Consider the following 14,382-nt stretch of genomic DNA (forward strand, 5'->3'; position numbering starts at 1 on the left):
TTTAAAAAAAATAGTGGTGTCCCCATGAGGAATTTCAGGCACTCGTGCAACAATATACTTTGATATGGGAGAAACCCATCATGAAATATATAGGCAAACCTCAAAATGTGCAGTCACCACATGTCACTGGATAGTGTTTATTGAACCCGGGCGAGTAAGAAATGATGTGCGTATATAAAGAATTGAGGGTGCAAACAACTATGCCTGGCTAGTGGCTTTCAACATGCTTTATTTTTTACAATTAAAACCTTTAACAATTGTATAAACCACATAGAGTATAGTGAACATTTTACCCCTGATATAAGATAATTCGAAGAAAAAATAAATCACCAGCCATGTTATGTTAGCATAATATTCTGATGTGGCTAGCAAGTGTTTAAGGATCTACACAGAGGGCAAGAGATTTCTTAGCTGGGTCGGGTGAAATATATTAAAATATAGTCACCAGATTTCTCTACACCTTTTTAGCTCTTCATATTAATCTCTCACAATCTGACCTTGATGGACTAAGAAAATCGATTTTTATTTGGGGTATGCCTACAGTGGCCTCAAAGACATGCAAACTCCAATGGGCGAGTTGGGGACGGTTGACCTCTATACATGTATAATGGCAGCACAACAGAGCGTTGGTATCGGTCGGATCCTTGTTCCCCCGCAAGGGGGGCGTTTCTCAGAACAGTTATTTTGTGCAATTCATATCAAATTTCTCATGGAGGTCACATAATTTACTGCCCAGTTGAAGGTTGCATTGCACACAGGTTCTTCCATCAGATTGTTATCTGGCACAAAGAAATGTAAAGGTTTAGGCCTCTCCAGCCCCACTCGCCCTGCTTTGGGGCGACCCAGACTTATCACTAAGATGGCAAACGAAGCACTTTAGAGATGCTTGGAAGGAGGAAATTAGCTAAACGTACAAAAATTGTGAACTTAAATCTTTAGAGGACTGGCTGAATTAATTATCTCTGCCAGCAAGAGAGTACTTCCAAATAAAGCACTGGGCATCTTTGCTATACATCTCATGCAATGAAGTCAGGAAATTACTAAGCTAGAACGTTTGCTAGTCAGGGTATTGCCATCTCAAAGGGTGTATTATGTAAATGACTTGAGGCCATTTTTAAACCCGCAACTTACTGCGAGCGAGACATCCAAATGGATACGGACGAGGTCTCCTAGTTTAATATTTGGATAAAAGCAGCTACAAGCCAAGGAAAGCACCTACACAATTAGTTGGTACTTTATCCTGATTTAACTAGATAAGATGCATTCATCTAAAATTAGCCTTTGTTGGCAATGTCTCTTGGCGTTGGGTGCTCTACCTAATTTGTCGTGGTCATTTTGCATGGTGCAACGGTTCTGGCACACTTATGTAGCATATATCAAACTGGTACAAAAAAGAAGGTGGGTGAGGCGCGCACTCTCGGTCCTGGTCAATTGCACCTGTTGTAAAAAATAAGTAGCTGGGTCAAATCCCAAAATGGACAAAAATTCACAGGGTTAGATCCCTTCTGCTGCAATTCAGGTACTTAGTAATAACAGGGTTAGATCCCTCGGCTGCATTTCTGTGGTCTGCAGTTGTTCTCCTAGCGCTTTCTTATCTTAAATAATCATCAGGGAGGCTGTTGAGCAGGTGTGTCTAATTAGACTCAAAGGATTCTGGTAGCTGTAGTGAAAACGTTTTTTTCTGTTCAGGTGACCAGCGACCGACACCCCTCCAAAGCACAAGTCCTTCCCAAATTTGGGCAGGGGAGAGAACCATCTTTATGATTCTCCAAAGTGGGGCACAGTCACCCTGTGGCGCTGCCTCTGGAGCTGTGAATGGACCTGTGAATATTTGTCCATTTTGGGATGTGACCCAGCTACTTATTTTTTGCAACAGGTTTAATTGACCAGGACCGGGAGTGCGCGCCTCACCCACCTTTTTTGTACTGAATGCTATGGGAGTCCCGGGCTCCAGAGGCAGCGCCACGGGGTGACTGTGCCCCACTTTAGAGAATCATAAAGATGGTTCTCTCCCCTCCCCCAAATTTGGGAAGGACTTGTGCTTTGGAGGGGTGTCGGTTGCTGGTCACCTGAACAGAAAAAAAACGTTTTCACTACAGCTACCAGAATCCTTTGAGTCTAATTAGACACCTGCTCAACAGCCTCCCTGATGATTATTTGAGATAAGAAAACGCTAGGAGGAGAACAACTACAGACCACAGAATTGCAGCTGAGGGATCTAACCCTGTTATTACTGAGTACCTGATTCGCAGCAAGGGATCTAACCCTGTTAATACCGAGTACCTGATTTGCAGCAGAAGGGATCTAACCCTGTGAATATTTGTCCATTTTGGGATGTGACCCAGCTACTTATTTTTTGCAACAGGTTTAATTGACCAGGACCGGGAGTGCGCGCCTCACCCACCTTCTTTTTTGTACTGAATATATCAAACTGGGGCTACAAAGGGACCCACAGTTCATCCTCCTAGACAATGTTGAAGAATTATTTCTAAAAGTTCAGATCCCCTGGTGCAGATTTGCCCTAAAATGCTCTTGGCTGCACATGCCGCCATTACCCAGGTTTGGGAGATTTCCATGCCTCTTCCTATTTGATGGTGCAAATTCTGGAGTGTGTCGACCATGGATAAAATGGTACAGGGTGAAATTAATTCCCCCTTTACACAGTTTGCACAAGATTCAAATGAGCTGGCCGTTTAAAGAAACATTTGATCAGCTGTGAATCCTTCATGGCAGTCTCAATGGGGGAGTTGGGATGTGTTATTAGGGATTGAGGAGGCAGTGCCTTTTATTAGGTTTATAACCGAGTACTGGCTGGTATCATGGGGAGTGGGAATGAGACAGGTACACTTCAATCTACTTTACATTGAAGTGGCATTCTTATTGCTTTTCAATTAGACATTTTGCATTATTTCCATCTGGGATTCCATTGATTGTCATCACAAATAAGTTACCATTGCAAAGAAATGTAAACTTTTTTTTTTTTAATGAAATGAGACCGGAGTTAGGTTTACACAACAGTGCTACAGTTGGTGAGGTCTTTCCTCTCGGATAAAGCAAATGCACAGGGCCTGCCTCCCCCCCCCCCCCCGCTTTTTTAGGTCCATCTTATAAACATGAGGAGTACTGGAACAATGGAGCCCTTCAAATCTTTCATTATATAAAAGGCCAATTTACGAGGCTTTTTTTTTTAAAACACTCCCCTGCTACAACCATGGGTAAGAAACCTCAAACTGTAAGCTTCGCCAGGCATAAAAAGTTACTTGCGCCCACACCATTCCCTACTTGCCAAGCCTCGATTATCGCTAGCCGATGGCTAGTGATTAATGAAAATTGAGGTCTGCAACAACTATGCAGACGTACAAATAATGTTCTAAACGACCAGCAACTAGGACACTTATAACGCCCTTACAAACTGCCTTGCACGAGTGAAAACATGAGCGACAACTAACAACTCAGGGCAGTTTCACCCACTGCCACAACAGAAGCCCCTTACTCACGGTAACATGTACCCGCCCAAAAACCTCAAGTGATCAAGAACCTTGGGATCCTTATGAAAAAATGATCTTGGAATCACTAATTAACACCTTATTAAAGAAATGTGTCTATCATATTTATGCCACAGAGGACTCTCGCCATCACACGACTGGTTTTATCAAAGAATTACTCAAGCAACAGCAATGCCGGGTTACCTTGTCACAAAGCGAACAGTTTCAACACACTTATTTCTAGATTTTCTTAGAATAGACTCATGGAAATTCAATTTAGGAAAAAAAAGAATATATTAGGAATAAGTGCAACCTCCTCCACGCCTCCTACTTCGCCTCCCCATCCAGACCCAGATTCTCTACGGTCTACACTTCTCCCGTCAATCATATCCAGGTGGATTGTGTATTTGTGTATAAGACTTTGGGTAGACCGCAAACAGAAGGGGTGGGAGGAAACAGTCTCTCCTGGTCTTTTCTTTCTTGTCTGCATGGGGGGTGAGGTCCCAAATAAACAACCACAAACAAAAATGTCTCTTCATGGCTACGGTCCTTATCCTCAAGGACACAGTCTTCTAGGTTTTGTTGACTTTTCTTTGGTGGCAAGGCCAGCCGCTTTGAACTTTGCAGAATAGTAAGTGATGAAACTGGACCGTTCTGGAGGGGGTCAATATAACTGCAAGGCCCAAAGCCTTTGCCAGTAGACCTCTTAGGCAGCGTAGACTGATCTAAGTTCTAACCACTTCTATGTCCAAGGGAGAGAGTCATTATCTGCCCCAGTCATACATTCCTATGTGGTTTTACAACACGTGCACCTTCCCAAGAGACCTCAATCCAAAACCTTGTCATCTGAATATTTGTAGACACCCATTGTGCCTCATCAATGCGTTGCTAGATGCTCGTTTCACCCTCACAACCCCGAAGGCTTTCAGCTTCCGAGACCACATGCTGGTCTCTTCTCCATGTCCGATTGTTCCTGAAGTCACTGTTCGTCTCCCGCCACCAGATAGCTCAGCGGGTTGAGCGCTCGCTGCTGCAATCTGAGCGTGATCTGCAGGTCACAGGTTCTAATCCCGGCAAAGCCAACACAGCCTTTCATCCTTCCGAGGTCGATAAATGAGTACCAATTTTGGTTGGGTGATATTGTATGTAAATATGTTCTCTGTTAAGCGCTTTGGATTAAGGCGCTATATAAATAACACATTTTTATCATCATCATCATCATCATCATTATATCCCAGCCCCCCCACCTCACCAGCTCTGCTCATCAAAATCACCATCTCCTCAGCTGCTTAAGTCTCCTCTGAACATCTACCATGCCCAACTACCTACACTAGCCATTTGATTTATCTCGGCAGGTATAGGGCTGCAATCTTACCTCATGGCTGTGGGAAAAATATTAACTTGATCTATTGAAAGCATGGGGCTGTGCCAACGTGTGGACCAATCCTAAAAGAGGCTCAACCACACCTTGATTCTCAGCTGTGACTCACGCAGGCAGCACTGTCTGCGGATCTCGTTGCATGGATCCCTTCTCGCTGCTTTGCTGTTCCTGAGGCAGAGTGGAGCACTCACAAACAGTACACATTCCTACATAACAAATACTGTAAACTAGCAGGAATGTGTTGGGGCCCTCTTAAAGGGACAGCTTTATCCAGTACTTTATATTTCATTGGCACCAATTATATAAGGAAAAACTTCAGTGCGTCACCTATGGAGTTCTTCAGGGCAGCAGAGCCAAATCCATCCACAAAAAGATCCAATACAAACTAAGAACACGAAGAGCCATTGATCACACTACTAGACACAAGCGCTACCACATACAAAGAAGATCAACTTACTGTAACATGGCAGCTTAACTCTGGAACACTTTGCAAAAAGGAATCTGCAAAATCCAGGATCATCTATGCTTCAATAAAATGCTACAAACCTGGCTTTTCAGGCAACTCGCCAACCAGAGGACCCCTTCAGCATTTCACAATAACCAGCCACTCGGATCGTAACATGCAATAGAACGAGCAACCTTTAAAGTCTCTGCCCAATACCAAGGGAATACATTCCAGCACAACATAAATCGTGCCACAGTGTAATGTTTTCCATAGACTGTCCCACAGAATACCAGCCTAGATGTCCCATTATAGCATGTGCAACTGGGGTATATCTATATTTTTGGACTGAATGGCGATATACAATGCATATCTCGATAAGGTTTAAGTGGGTTAAATGCTCAGTTGTAAGCCAACTAAATGCAAGATGTCACAAACACCATTTATTTATAAGACATTGATCAAAATAAAGCGCAAATGCAGGGGTCCTCTTAATATTTCAAATACAAAGCTGTGTAAATATCAAAATGTAAATTAAAAAATAGTATATATTGATGTCAATATTGTCTCATCCTATATTGTTTTTGAAAATATATTGCTATATCTCCAAAACTTGATATATCGCCCAGCCTGATGTGCAACCATCTCTTTCCTCTTTATCTCACACGCACCTCGCCCCAAGTGCCGCTATCTACTGCACCAAGTAGAGTTTGCCGCCCAGGCATCTAGTTTGGGCAATGGTGCTATATCCCATCTCCAATGTCTCGCTGCAGACTAAGCTAACCATTGACTTTGCTCTTAAACGCGCTACACTGAAACCAACAAAGCACCTCACACTGCTTCGTAATGCCCCTTCGAGCACACCTCTACAAACAACTTAGATAAAACAGCCCTGGCCGAAGTATCCTAAAACTATGGACACACAACCTTTCCTTTCTGGATACAAATGCCTCAATGCACTGGACACAAACCTAGAAATTCACCTGCATGCACAGTGCTTCCGGGCTGCATGCACCATCTACCACAGCGCCTGCAGCAATGCAATCGACCGCATTGTGCTGTATAAATCCCAACATATCAAACTTTAACGCTTGGAGTTACAGATCTAGGACAACAGGGGGTACTATGGATAAATTGACCTTGCATTTGCAGACCAAACAGAACTGGCCAATATATATTGGAATTCATCCTACAAGTGCAAATATCAAAGGCTGTCAGCCAATAAGAGAGAGTCAGACCACAGCATGGTATAGGCCTACAATAGAAGCCTTCTGATGGGCTAATGGACTAAATGCATGCATCTCTCCCTCCCATCACCATGCCCCAGTTATTCCTACACCAAATGCCAACACCATTAGTCACCCAATACTTACCTCAAACACACTTGCTGAATGTCACTACTTCCAATGACACTGGATACTTCCTCCCAACAACTGCTCTGCTCACCGCTGTGTCAGCTCACTCACAGATAGTGGCCAAGTAAATCGATAAAATAAGTAGTTCCCTTCTCCAATCTGCCACCATCTTTTTCAGTTATTTTTTTTTTTAATACAAGAAATGGCTACCAGGTATTTTGAAAAAAATAGGCAAAAAGGTGGAGGGTGGGGTAATGTAGAGTCCTCTCTAAGTGCGGCTTTCCGATGAGTAACGGCCCATAAACCTTAATTCCTTTCTTCACTCATGTCTAACTTGGTTTCTAGTCCATTGCAGTCCAGGAAAGCCCAGCTGCATGGTGCTTACTACTCAAATAAAAACACAATGCCTGATGGATTCTATATCGTGCTGAAGGGCAAAGACCACCACAATTCCTGTATGTGCGGATGGGAGAGTCTTTAGGAAGAGGGTTGCGCAGAAATAAAAGATTGACTTCAACTGTTCTACGAAGCGGATGAATGATTGCTAGAACACATGCACTTAAGAGCCGAAAGCAGTTTGGAATATTGGGATATTATGTGCCAAACGTCTATGTCCAACAGGGATTGTAATGGCCGTGGGCTACGGTCTGTCCTAGTAGGTTTTTTTAAAAGGAGTTCTGCAACAGTTTGAGTGGCAACCTCCAAAGTGTTCAAGAGGATACTTAAAGATTACATTGGTTCCATGTTTAATACAAAGAGGAATAAAACAGGAAGCAGAGTTGCTCAATACCAAGGGGCCACAATCAACTGCTGGTTTATTGGCTAGTACCACACGAACAGGCACAGCTAAACACAGGAATGCCAAACTGTCCTCTAGGGGGAAAAGCAGAAAGACACAACTGGGCTCACCAACCTATAGCAATGCAGAAATCTTACTGATGCCATGATCCAGGAGAGGCGCAATAGTAGTGCTGGCCACTACAAAATAATCAGCAAGGTAGTTGAACGTGGGTAGACCGAGGAGGGACAGGGTGCCCAATAGGTGAAAGTGGGCACAAAACCAGAGTGCGATTAGGGCGGAACCTTTTCGATAGAAAATCATCACGTATCTATTTTAACAAGCTAGTACTTTTGGAAGTCCGAGAACGTGGTTGTGAAGGTCACAACAGGTGTGTCCAGCTCAGCCATTTATCTTTTGTGGGGTGATACAAAGAGAGCTGAAGTAATATAGTAAATGAAGATTAAATAATTCAGGTTAGCTCAATATTGGTAGACCTAGGGCAGACTTATTTCATCCTTATGGGGTCAAACAATTGTTTGGATATCAAAACGAGGGAATTGAACAAGACGCAGGAACTTTCGGTAGAGCAGGGTCTGAGTCAATCACATGTGTGACATCTTATCCTTTCATCTATCTAAAAGGAGTGAAATTGAAATGGATATTAATACTGAGTATGGGAGTGCCATAGCCAACTAAAATAGGGAGAGTTCAGGACAGCCCAATAATTCTGAAAGGCCAGTCTGACAAAGGTGGATCACGACATTTGTATCCACCATCTTGGTACACATGCCTCCAGTTATGCCATCAAGTGGTTCATATCCCTTCTATCAGACGAGATCCAAGTTTATCTTGTTGGGTCCCATCTGTTCGCTAAAAGCTGTGGAATCCTGCTTCTGTTCAACATATATGCAAGACCCCTTTATCACATCTTCGATACATGCAAACTTGATAACCATACCTAGGCAGCTGACACACAAATAAACAAACTTGAATGAGAAACTCTGGGACTGATATTTTAGAGAGGTGTTTGGATGAAATAGAGGCGTGGATGTTGGACAACTCATTGCAGCTCAACCCAAACAAGTCAGAAGTTATCCGCTTTGAGCCCAAAACTAAAATGTGTTTGCCCGCAAAACTCTGTCTCCAATTAGATTGAATATCCAAGGTAAAACACTGGCAACATGATCTTTTGTTGCAAGAACAAAATCAACCAATTGTCCTTTTTAAAACTACAAATGCTTCACAAACTATTCGCATTCATTGACAAAAAGCATTTTTCTAGGGTGGTCAGCGCCTTACTAAATTAATTAGACTACTGCAACTCAATCTATTTAGGCATCCTGGATGTTCCATTACAGCAACTGTAAAAGTTACAGAATGCTGCAGTTAATTTCAGTTTTCCAATCCTCGCACTGGGAATCCATTTCCCCTTTACGCAGATCTTTACATTGGCTGCCAATAAAAAGCAGGATACTTTTCAAGGTTCTCTAACTTCCAAATGCCTGCATGGATTGGCTTCTTTCATATCTGAAACAAAAAGAAAATTAAGATATATAGCCCAAGAACCTTGCGCTCTAAAGCGGAGACCATTTTCTTTCCAGTTCTATATCTAAATTCGCCCAGAGAAGCATTTACAGTTTGTGTGGCAGCCCCATGACTATGGTACTGCCCTTTCCCAGAGCATTAGGGAGTTACATGAATTTGTGTACTTTCGTAAAGCCCTTAAGCAGTGGCTTTCACCGATTGAGATCTGGCAATTAAGAAGTAGACAGCATGGTCGCCTTGATGCAGTAAAGTCTATCACAATTAATAAATACAATATAAATATTGCAGAAATCATGCAAAATCTCAACAAAAAGGGCAAGAGGCTGCATTTATAATATATAAGGTGCAACACGCTTGATCCTCCAGTTTTCAGCACCATAAAGATTACTGCTACGACAGGTAATGGTAAATGGACCGAAATCATTACAAACCAGTACCTCTGAAAATGTGGCATAGCTTGAAAACACTACTGCTGAGGATATTAATAAATAGAAAGATTCTATCATGGGCTGTAACCCTGAAAAGTCGGGAAAGTTGGGGCAGAGTCAGAAACCTATTAGTTGCTCACAGCTCAGTCTTTCGTCCATTGGAGGGAATTCAAATCAGTGGTGGAGCTGGAGAACATACAATGATAATACAGGGTTCGAAAGGAAGTTTGGAAAAGGAGGTAAAAACAGCCCCTGGGTATCCCACTAACCAGCAACTACGAGCTATCGCCAGGGGAACGATGAGCTAGTGGGGCTGAAAGTTACCTTTATGTACAGGCAGCAGAACAATTTGAGACGAGAGAACTGTGCGACAGCAGGAGCGTACTTTCCAGTCCCGGGCTACCACTTAACAGACCAAGAGTTCACCCCCTAGAATTGCATGCCTGGATACTAATCTGACATGTGAAGAATTTTTCAGTAAAGGGGCAGATTTGATATAAGAAATCTGTGACACACATGCACCACTCAGACTCAAGACAGCCAAAAATTCTAAATCTTGGTTTAGCCCAGCATTGAGCTTAATGTGTAAACAGGTTCCCAAGGCCAACAAACTTTGGAGGTCCTCTAAATCAGATGAAGACGCAGAGAAGGCGAGAGTCTGCATAAAGCAATATAAAAACGCCCTCTTTGTGGCAGAAAAAAGATTTCCTCCAAGAAGAAATTAAGTTAGCAGGCAATCAGTCCAAAGCTTTATTCGACGTAGTATCAAGGTTTAGGAATCCTAAATGTATGTCAGCACCGACCGCCAATTCACAGGAACAGGCTAATAAGTTCAACAATTTCTTTGAACAAAAAATCGTGGACATTCAGAAGAGTATTAATGAAGTAATGATTGCAGAAGAGTGGGGAGATTCTGGGGAAGAGGAAGTAGGGATAGAAAACCAGGCAATTGAGGAGATTTTTAGCTTCCAGCCTATTGAGAAGAAAACAATACAGGCTCTAATACTTCAACTAAAACCTACAAAAGATCTAGCGTTTCCTATGCCAGCCTGTACTGCCGCATCCGTTTGGCAACCAACCTTACCCCATTTGTAACAACCTTTGTGAATAAATCCCTCACAGAGGGTTATGTCCCACACGCACTTAAAGGCGCGTTGGTAAACCCTCTATTGAAAAAGCCCAACCTAGACCCTGTGGTACTTAAAAACTACCGTCCGGTGGACAATTTAAGCTGGCCCACTAAAATCCTGGAAAAAATTGTCTGCAATCAATTTCAGCAGTTTGTCGACAGTAGAGACATCCTAAATGAACACCAATCGGGCTTCCGCCCTAACCATGGGACAGAGACTGCCCTACTAGCAGTCCAGGATGACCTACTGGAAGCCGCAGACAGGGGAAGCATTACGATACTGTTGATGCTTGACCTTTCTGCAGCGTTTGATACAATCAACCACAAGATTATACTTCAAAGGATCAGAAACATTGGCAGAGCAGCCAAAGTACTGGTGGACTGGTTTGACTCCTTTCTACAGGATAGAACTCAGCAGATGATACTGGGAGCATTCCTCTCAAAGAGTTTATACAACTGAGGTGCGGAGTCCCCCAGGGGTCAGCGCTTTCAGCTCTGATCTTCAACCTATATATTCGACCGCTGTTGACATCTTGAGGAAACACGGTCTACGATTTCACTCATATGCTGACGATACACAAATTTATGTGGAGACAGACAATCTGCCTGGGGCATTTGAGATGATAGACCGATGTATGCAAGATATAAAAAAATGGATGGCCTGCAACCAACTACAGCTTAATGCAGGCAAAACAGAAATAATATTATTTAGATCGGAGAAGAAAAATAGAGAGGAAGACACAAATATCACTCCACAGATTCTGGGTGTGAGCATCCCATTCTCAAAGAAAGTGAAAAACCTTAGGTGTATCTTGCAAGAAAATCTGGCCAGCGAAGCCCAGGTAGGGGCAAAAGTAAAAGCAGTAAATTATTCCCTGCCCCTGCTTAGGAATGTACTCCCCTTTTTAATACCTCAAGATCATCCAGTGGTTGTGGGAGCTTTGGTAAATTCCCACCTTGACTACTGTAATAGTCTCATGACAGGGATCCCTGGGAAACAAATCTTAAGACTACAGAGAGCCCAGAATGCGGCAGTTAGGCTAACAACCCATCTGGGTAAAAAAGAGATCACGTGTCCACAGCCAGGAAAGCATTCCACTGGCTGATGGTGGAGGATCGCATTAAATTTAAGGTGGCATGTCTGGTACACAAACTTGCACCCAGATACTTGAATACGAGAATCCTCCACTATTATCCATCCAGAGACCTCCGATCAGGAGACAAACTCCTGATATTTGTCCCTAGCACAAAATGCACCTCCAAAGGTGACAGAAGGTTATCTGTGTTTGGTCCTAATCTGTGGAACCAGCTGCCCTTTGGCATACGCTCAAGCACCACATTGGCATGGTTCAGAAAAGAACTGAAAACCTTCCTATTTAAATGAACCTATCCTTTTAGGCCAACTCTAGGCTTCCACAGTGGTATTTTCAATCTCTAGTTAACACCTGCGCCCGAATGCAGTTATCTGCCTGGTGCGCGTAAGAAATTACTCAAACTTGTCATGAAAATCATTGAAACAATGTATCAGACACCAATAACATGCAAAAGGAACCCAGTCGCAAGGAAGACCCGTGAAGGATATTATGCTGCTGAAACAGAAACGTATATGCCCATTTACTAACATTAGATCAATGGAAGACTGAGGAGTGAGACAATTAAAACAAGGAAGATTAAACAAATACCTATCCCGTGGTCTCCTTCCCAAATGTGCCATGCAAGGTATTTGAAATTGTGTGACCAATATTTTACAATAATGTTCATAACAAAAAATACAGCTTTCCTTCCGTAATCCCTCAAATTACTCCAGCAGGCCAATTCATTTTGAAAGACAATTTAAAATTGGGCCAACAGAGTAATGCCAGAAATCAAGATGAGCTAGGGATGGTCGGAGGGGGTTGGACCTAAAAGCAAAGGGGGTGGTTGACGGGGCTCAGTGCATTATGAAAATCATGGCTCTTCTGGCTCAACAGGCTGCAGTTATAACCTTAGAACGTAAAGAACACTGGTTCTTTGCAGTGTGCGAGCTGGGGGTACCTTATGTTGTGCATCACAATACTGGGAGCTCGAGTGAAGAGGTACTCGGTTCACAACCGCAGCGATCTCGCATACGCGCTACACTGCTCACCTTCAAAGTCTCGTAAGCGGTGGCCACGAGTAGGAACTTCTCATGGGCAGTGTCTTCGCTGTCACCGGGTTGGCGGCGGTAGCGGTCCGGGTGGTACTGGCGGGCTAACTGCCGGTAAGCGCGCGCGATCTCCTGCTTGGTAGCCTCACGCCCCACTCCCAGCACTTCGTAGCAGTCGCGTGCCCCGCAGTAGAGGCCCTCAAGCAGGGCACGCGCCGGGCCAACTACTGCTAGTAACAGCAGCAGTGCCAGCGACCTAGCGATCCACGCCGCCATGAGCAGCCAGCAAGTGCTGGTGCTGCTGCCGCCGCCGGCCACTGTCCACGCTGGGAACAGCAGCCGGCACGTCAGCGTTCCACAGTGGGAGGAAGCCCAGGGGAGGAGCATAGACAAGGAAAGAGGACAAAACATAACATTACGCTGGCATCTACAAGTAAGGGAGCCGTATTGATCAACGTAAACTTGACATCCATCTTTAAAACTCTAAATTCCGTTTTAAAGCACAGGACATACACAGTAAGGGTAACTTTGAGTTTTACTTCCATATTTGGAAAAGATATCATTAGACCACTGTACACAATTATGAAACTACGACTATATGAATACAAACGTGACATTCCATGCTAGCATTAGGCACAGCTGAGATTTCACAAAAACCTAAGCTACGTCAGTATAAATATAGCAAATGGAATAGTGGAGGTTTATTAAATAGTGGTGGCATAATAAATGACACAAATAGTCCGCTACTGCTGCGTTAACCGATATTTACCAACTGCAATACGTTTCTAAACCTCCTAGTACAATTGGGGGAAGCTGAAGCATTTCACTGAGCCTCGGTGTCGGGTACCAAATGTTGCATAACACTGGCATAACGGAACGCCTGAGTTCCATGTTGACCAGTCAGGGGAGTATCCAGCATTGCAAGAGAGGTTAAGGGGATAGCCAGGATGAAAGACCTGATTAAAACAGGAACGTTCGCATCAAACAAAGTTTGGTCCATCTGGCCAGATGAACATTGTTTTGATATTAGTGTAAACTGCATTATGTTCTAGAGAAGGAAACTCCTAGAGGTCACAAGCTATTGTGGATGGTGGGAATCAAGACCACATTTTCCGACTTGGAATGTAAAAATAAATAGCTCCATGGAACACGAAATAAGAGTTTGGTTTCAAACAGCAAGTCTCTTGGAAGTGCGGCTGTTGGGCTGAGTATTCTGCTCTACTCTGCTCTGTTTCGTTTTCCAACCGGTGCCGTCGGCAAGTGGAAGCCCTGTCTTTCTCTAGCGCGCGAAACGCGCATCAACATGGACATCTTTGTGTTGGACTTTGGACTTGATTCTGGAGGCTCCGCCAATCTGGTCCCGCCTCACCGCCCGCCCACAAGCCCCCAGCCACTTCCATAAGAGCATAGGTGCTTGCGCATCCGGAAGTGCTTGGAAGTGCGGCTGTTGGGCTGAGTATTCTGCTCTACTCTGCTCTGTTTCGTTTTCCAACCGGTGCCATCAGCACGTGGAAGCCCTGTCTTTCTCTAGCGCGCGAAACGCGCATCAACCTGGACATCTTTGTGTTGGACTTTGGACTTGATTCTGGAGGGTATTTAATATTCTAACTTCTCATTAAGCAACTAGACCGCGGGTGTACCGCGGTGTACCACGGTCTCACTGTGAAGCGAGCGTTACTTACACTGTTTTCTCCTTTCTGCAGCTCCGCCC

At 43.8% G+C, this 14,382-nt stretch overlaps 1 protein-coding gene across 1 annotated transcript in view; it reads right to left on the reverse strand.

Annotated features, from left to right (window-relative positions):
- Positions 1–13,118, reverse strand: part of DNAJC25 (DnaJ heat shock protein family (Hsp40) member C25) — an 82,160-nt gene extending 69,042 nt beyond the window's left edge. Inside the window, exon 1 of the mRNA XM_069630807.1 lies at positions 12,672–13,118. Coding sequence (XP_069486908.1) covers positions 12,672–13,082 — 411 coding nt within the window. The 5' untranslated portion in view covers positions 13,083–13,118. The remainder of the gene's footprint in view (positions 1–12,671) is intronic.
- Between the last annotated feature and the right edge of the window lie 1,264 nt (positions 13,119–14,382).

This window comes from Ambystoma mexicanum, chromosome 6q (assembly GCF_040938575.1).
Source record: "Ambystoma mexicanum isolate Mex_15411 chromosome 6q, UKY_AmexF1_1, whole genome shotgun sequence".
Classification (NCBI taxonomy): Eukaryota; Metazoa; Chordata; class Amphibia; order Caudata; family Ambystomatidae; genus Ambystoma; species Ambystoma mexicanum.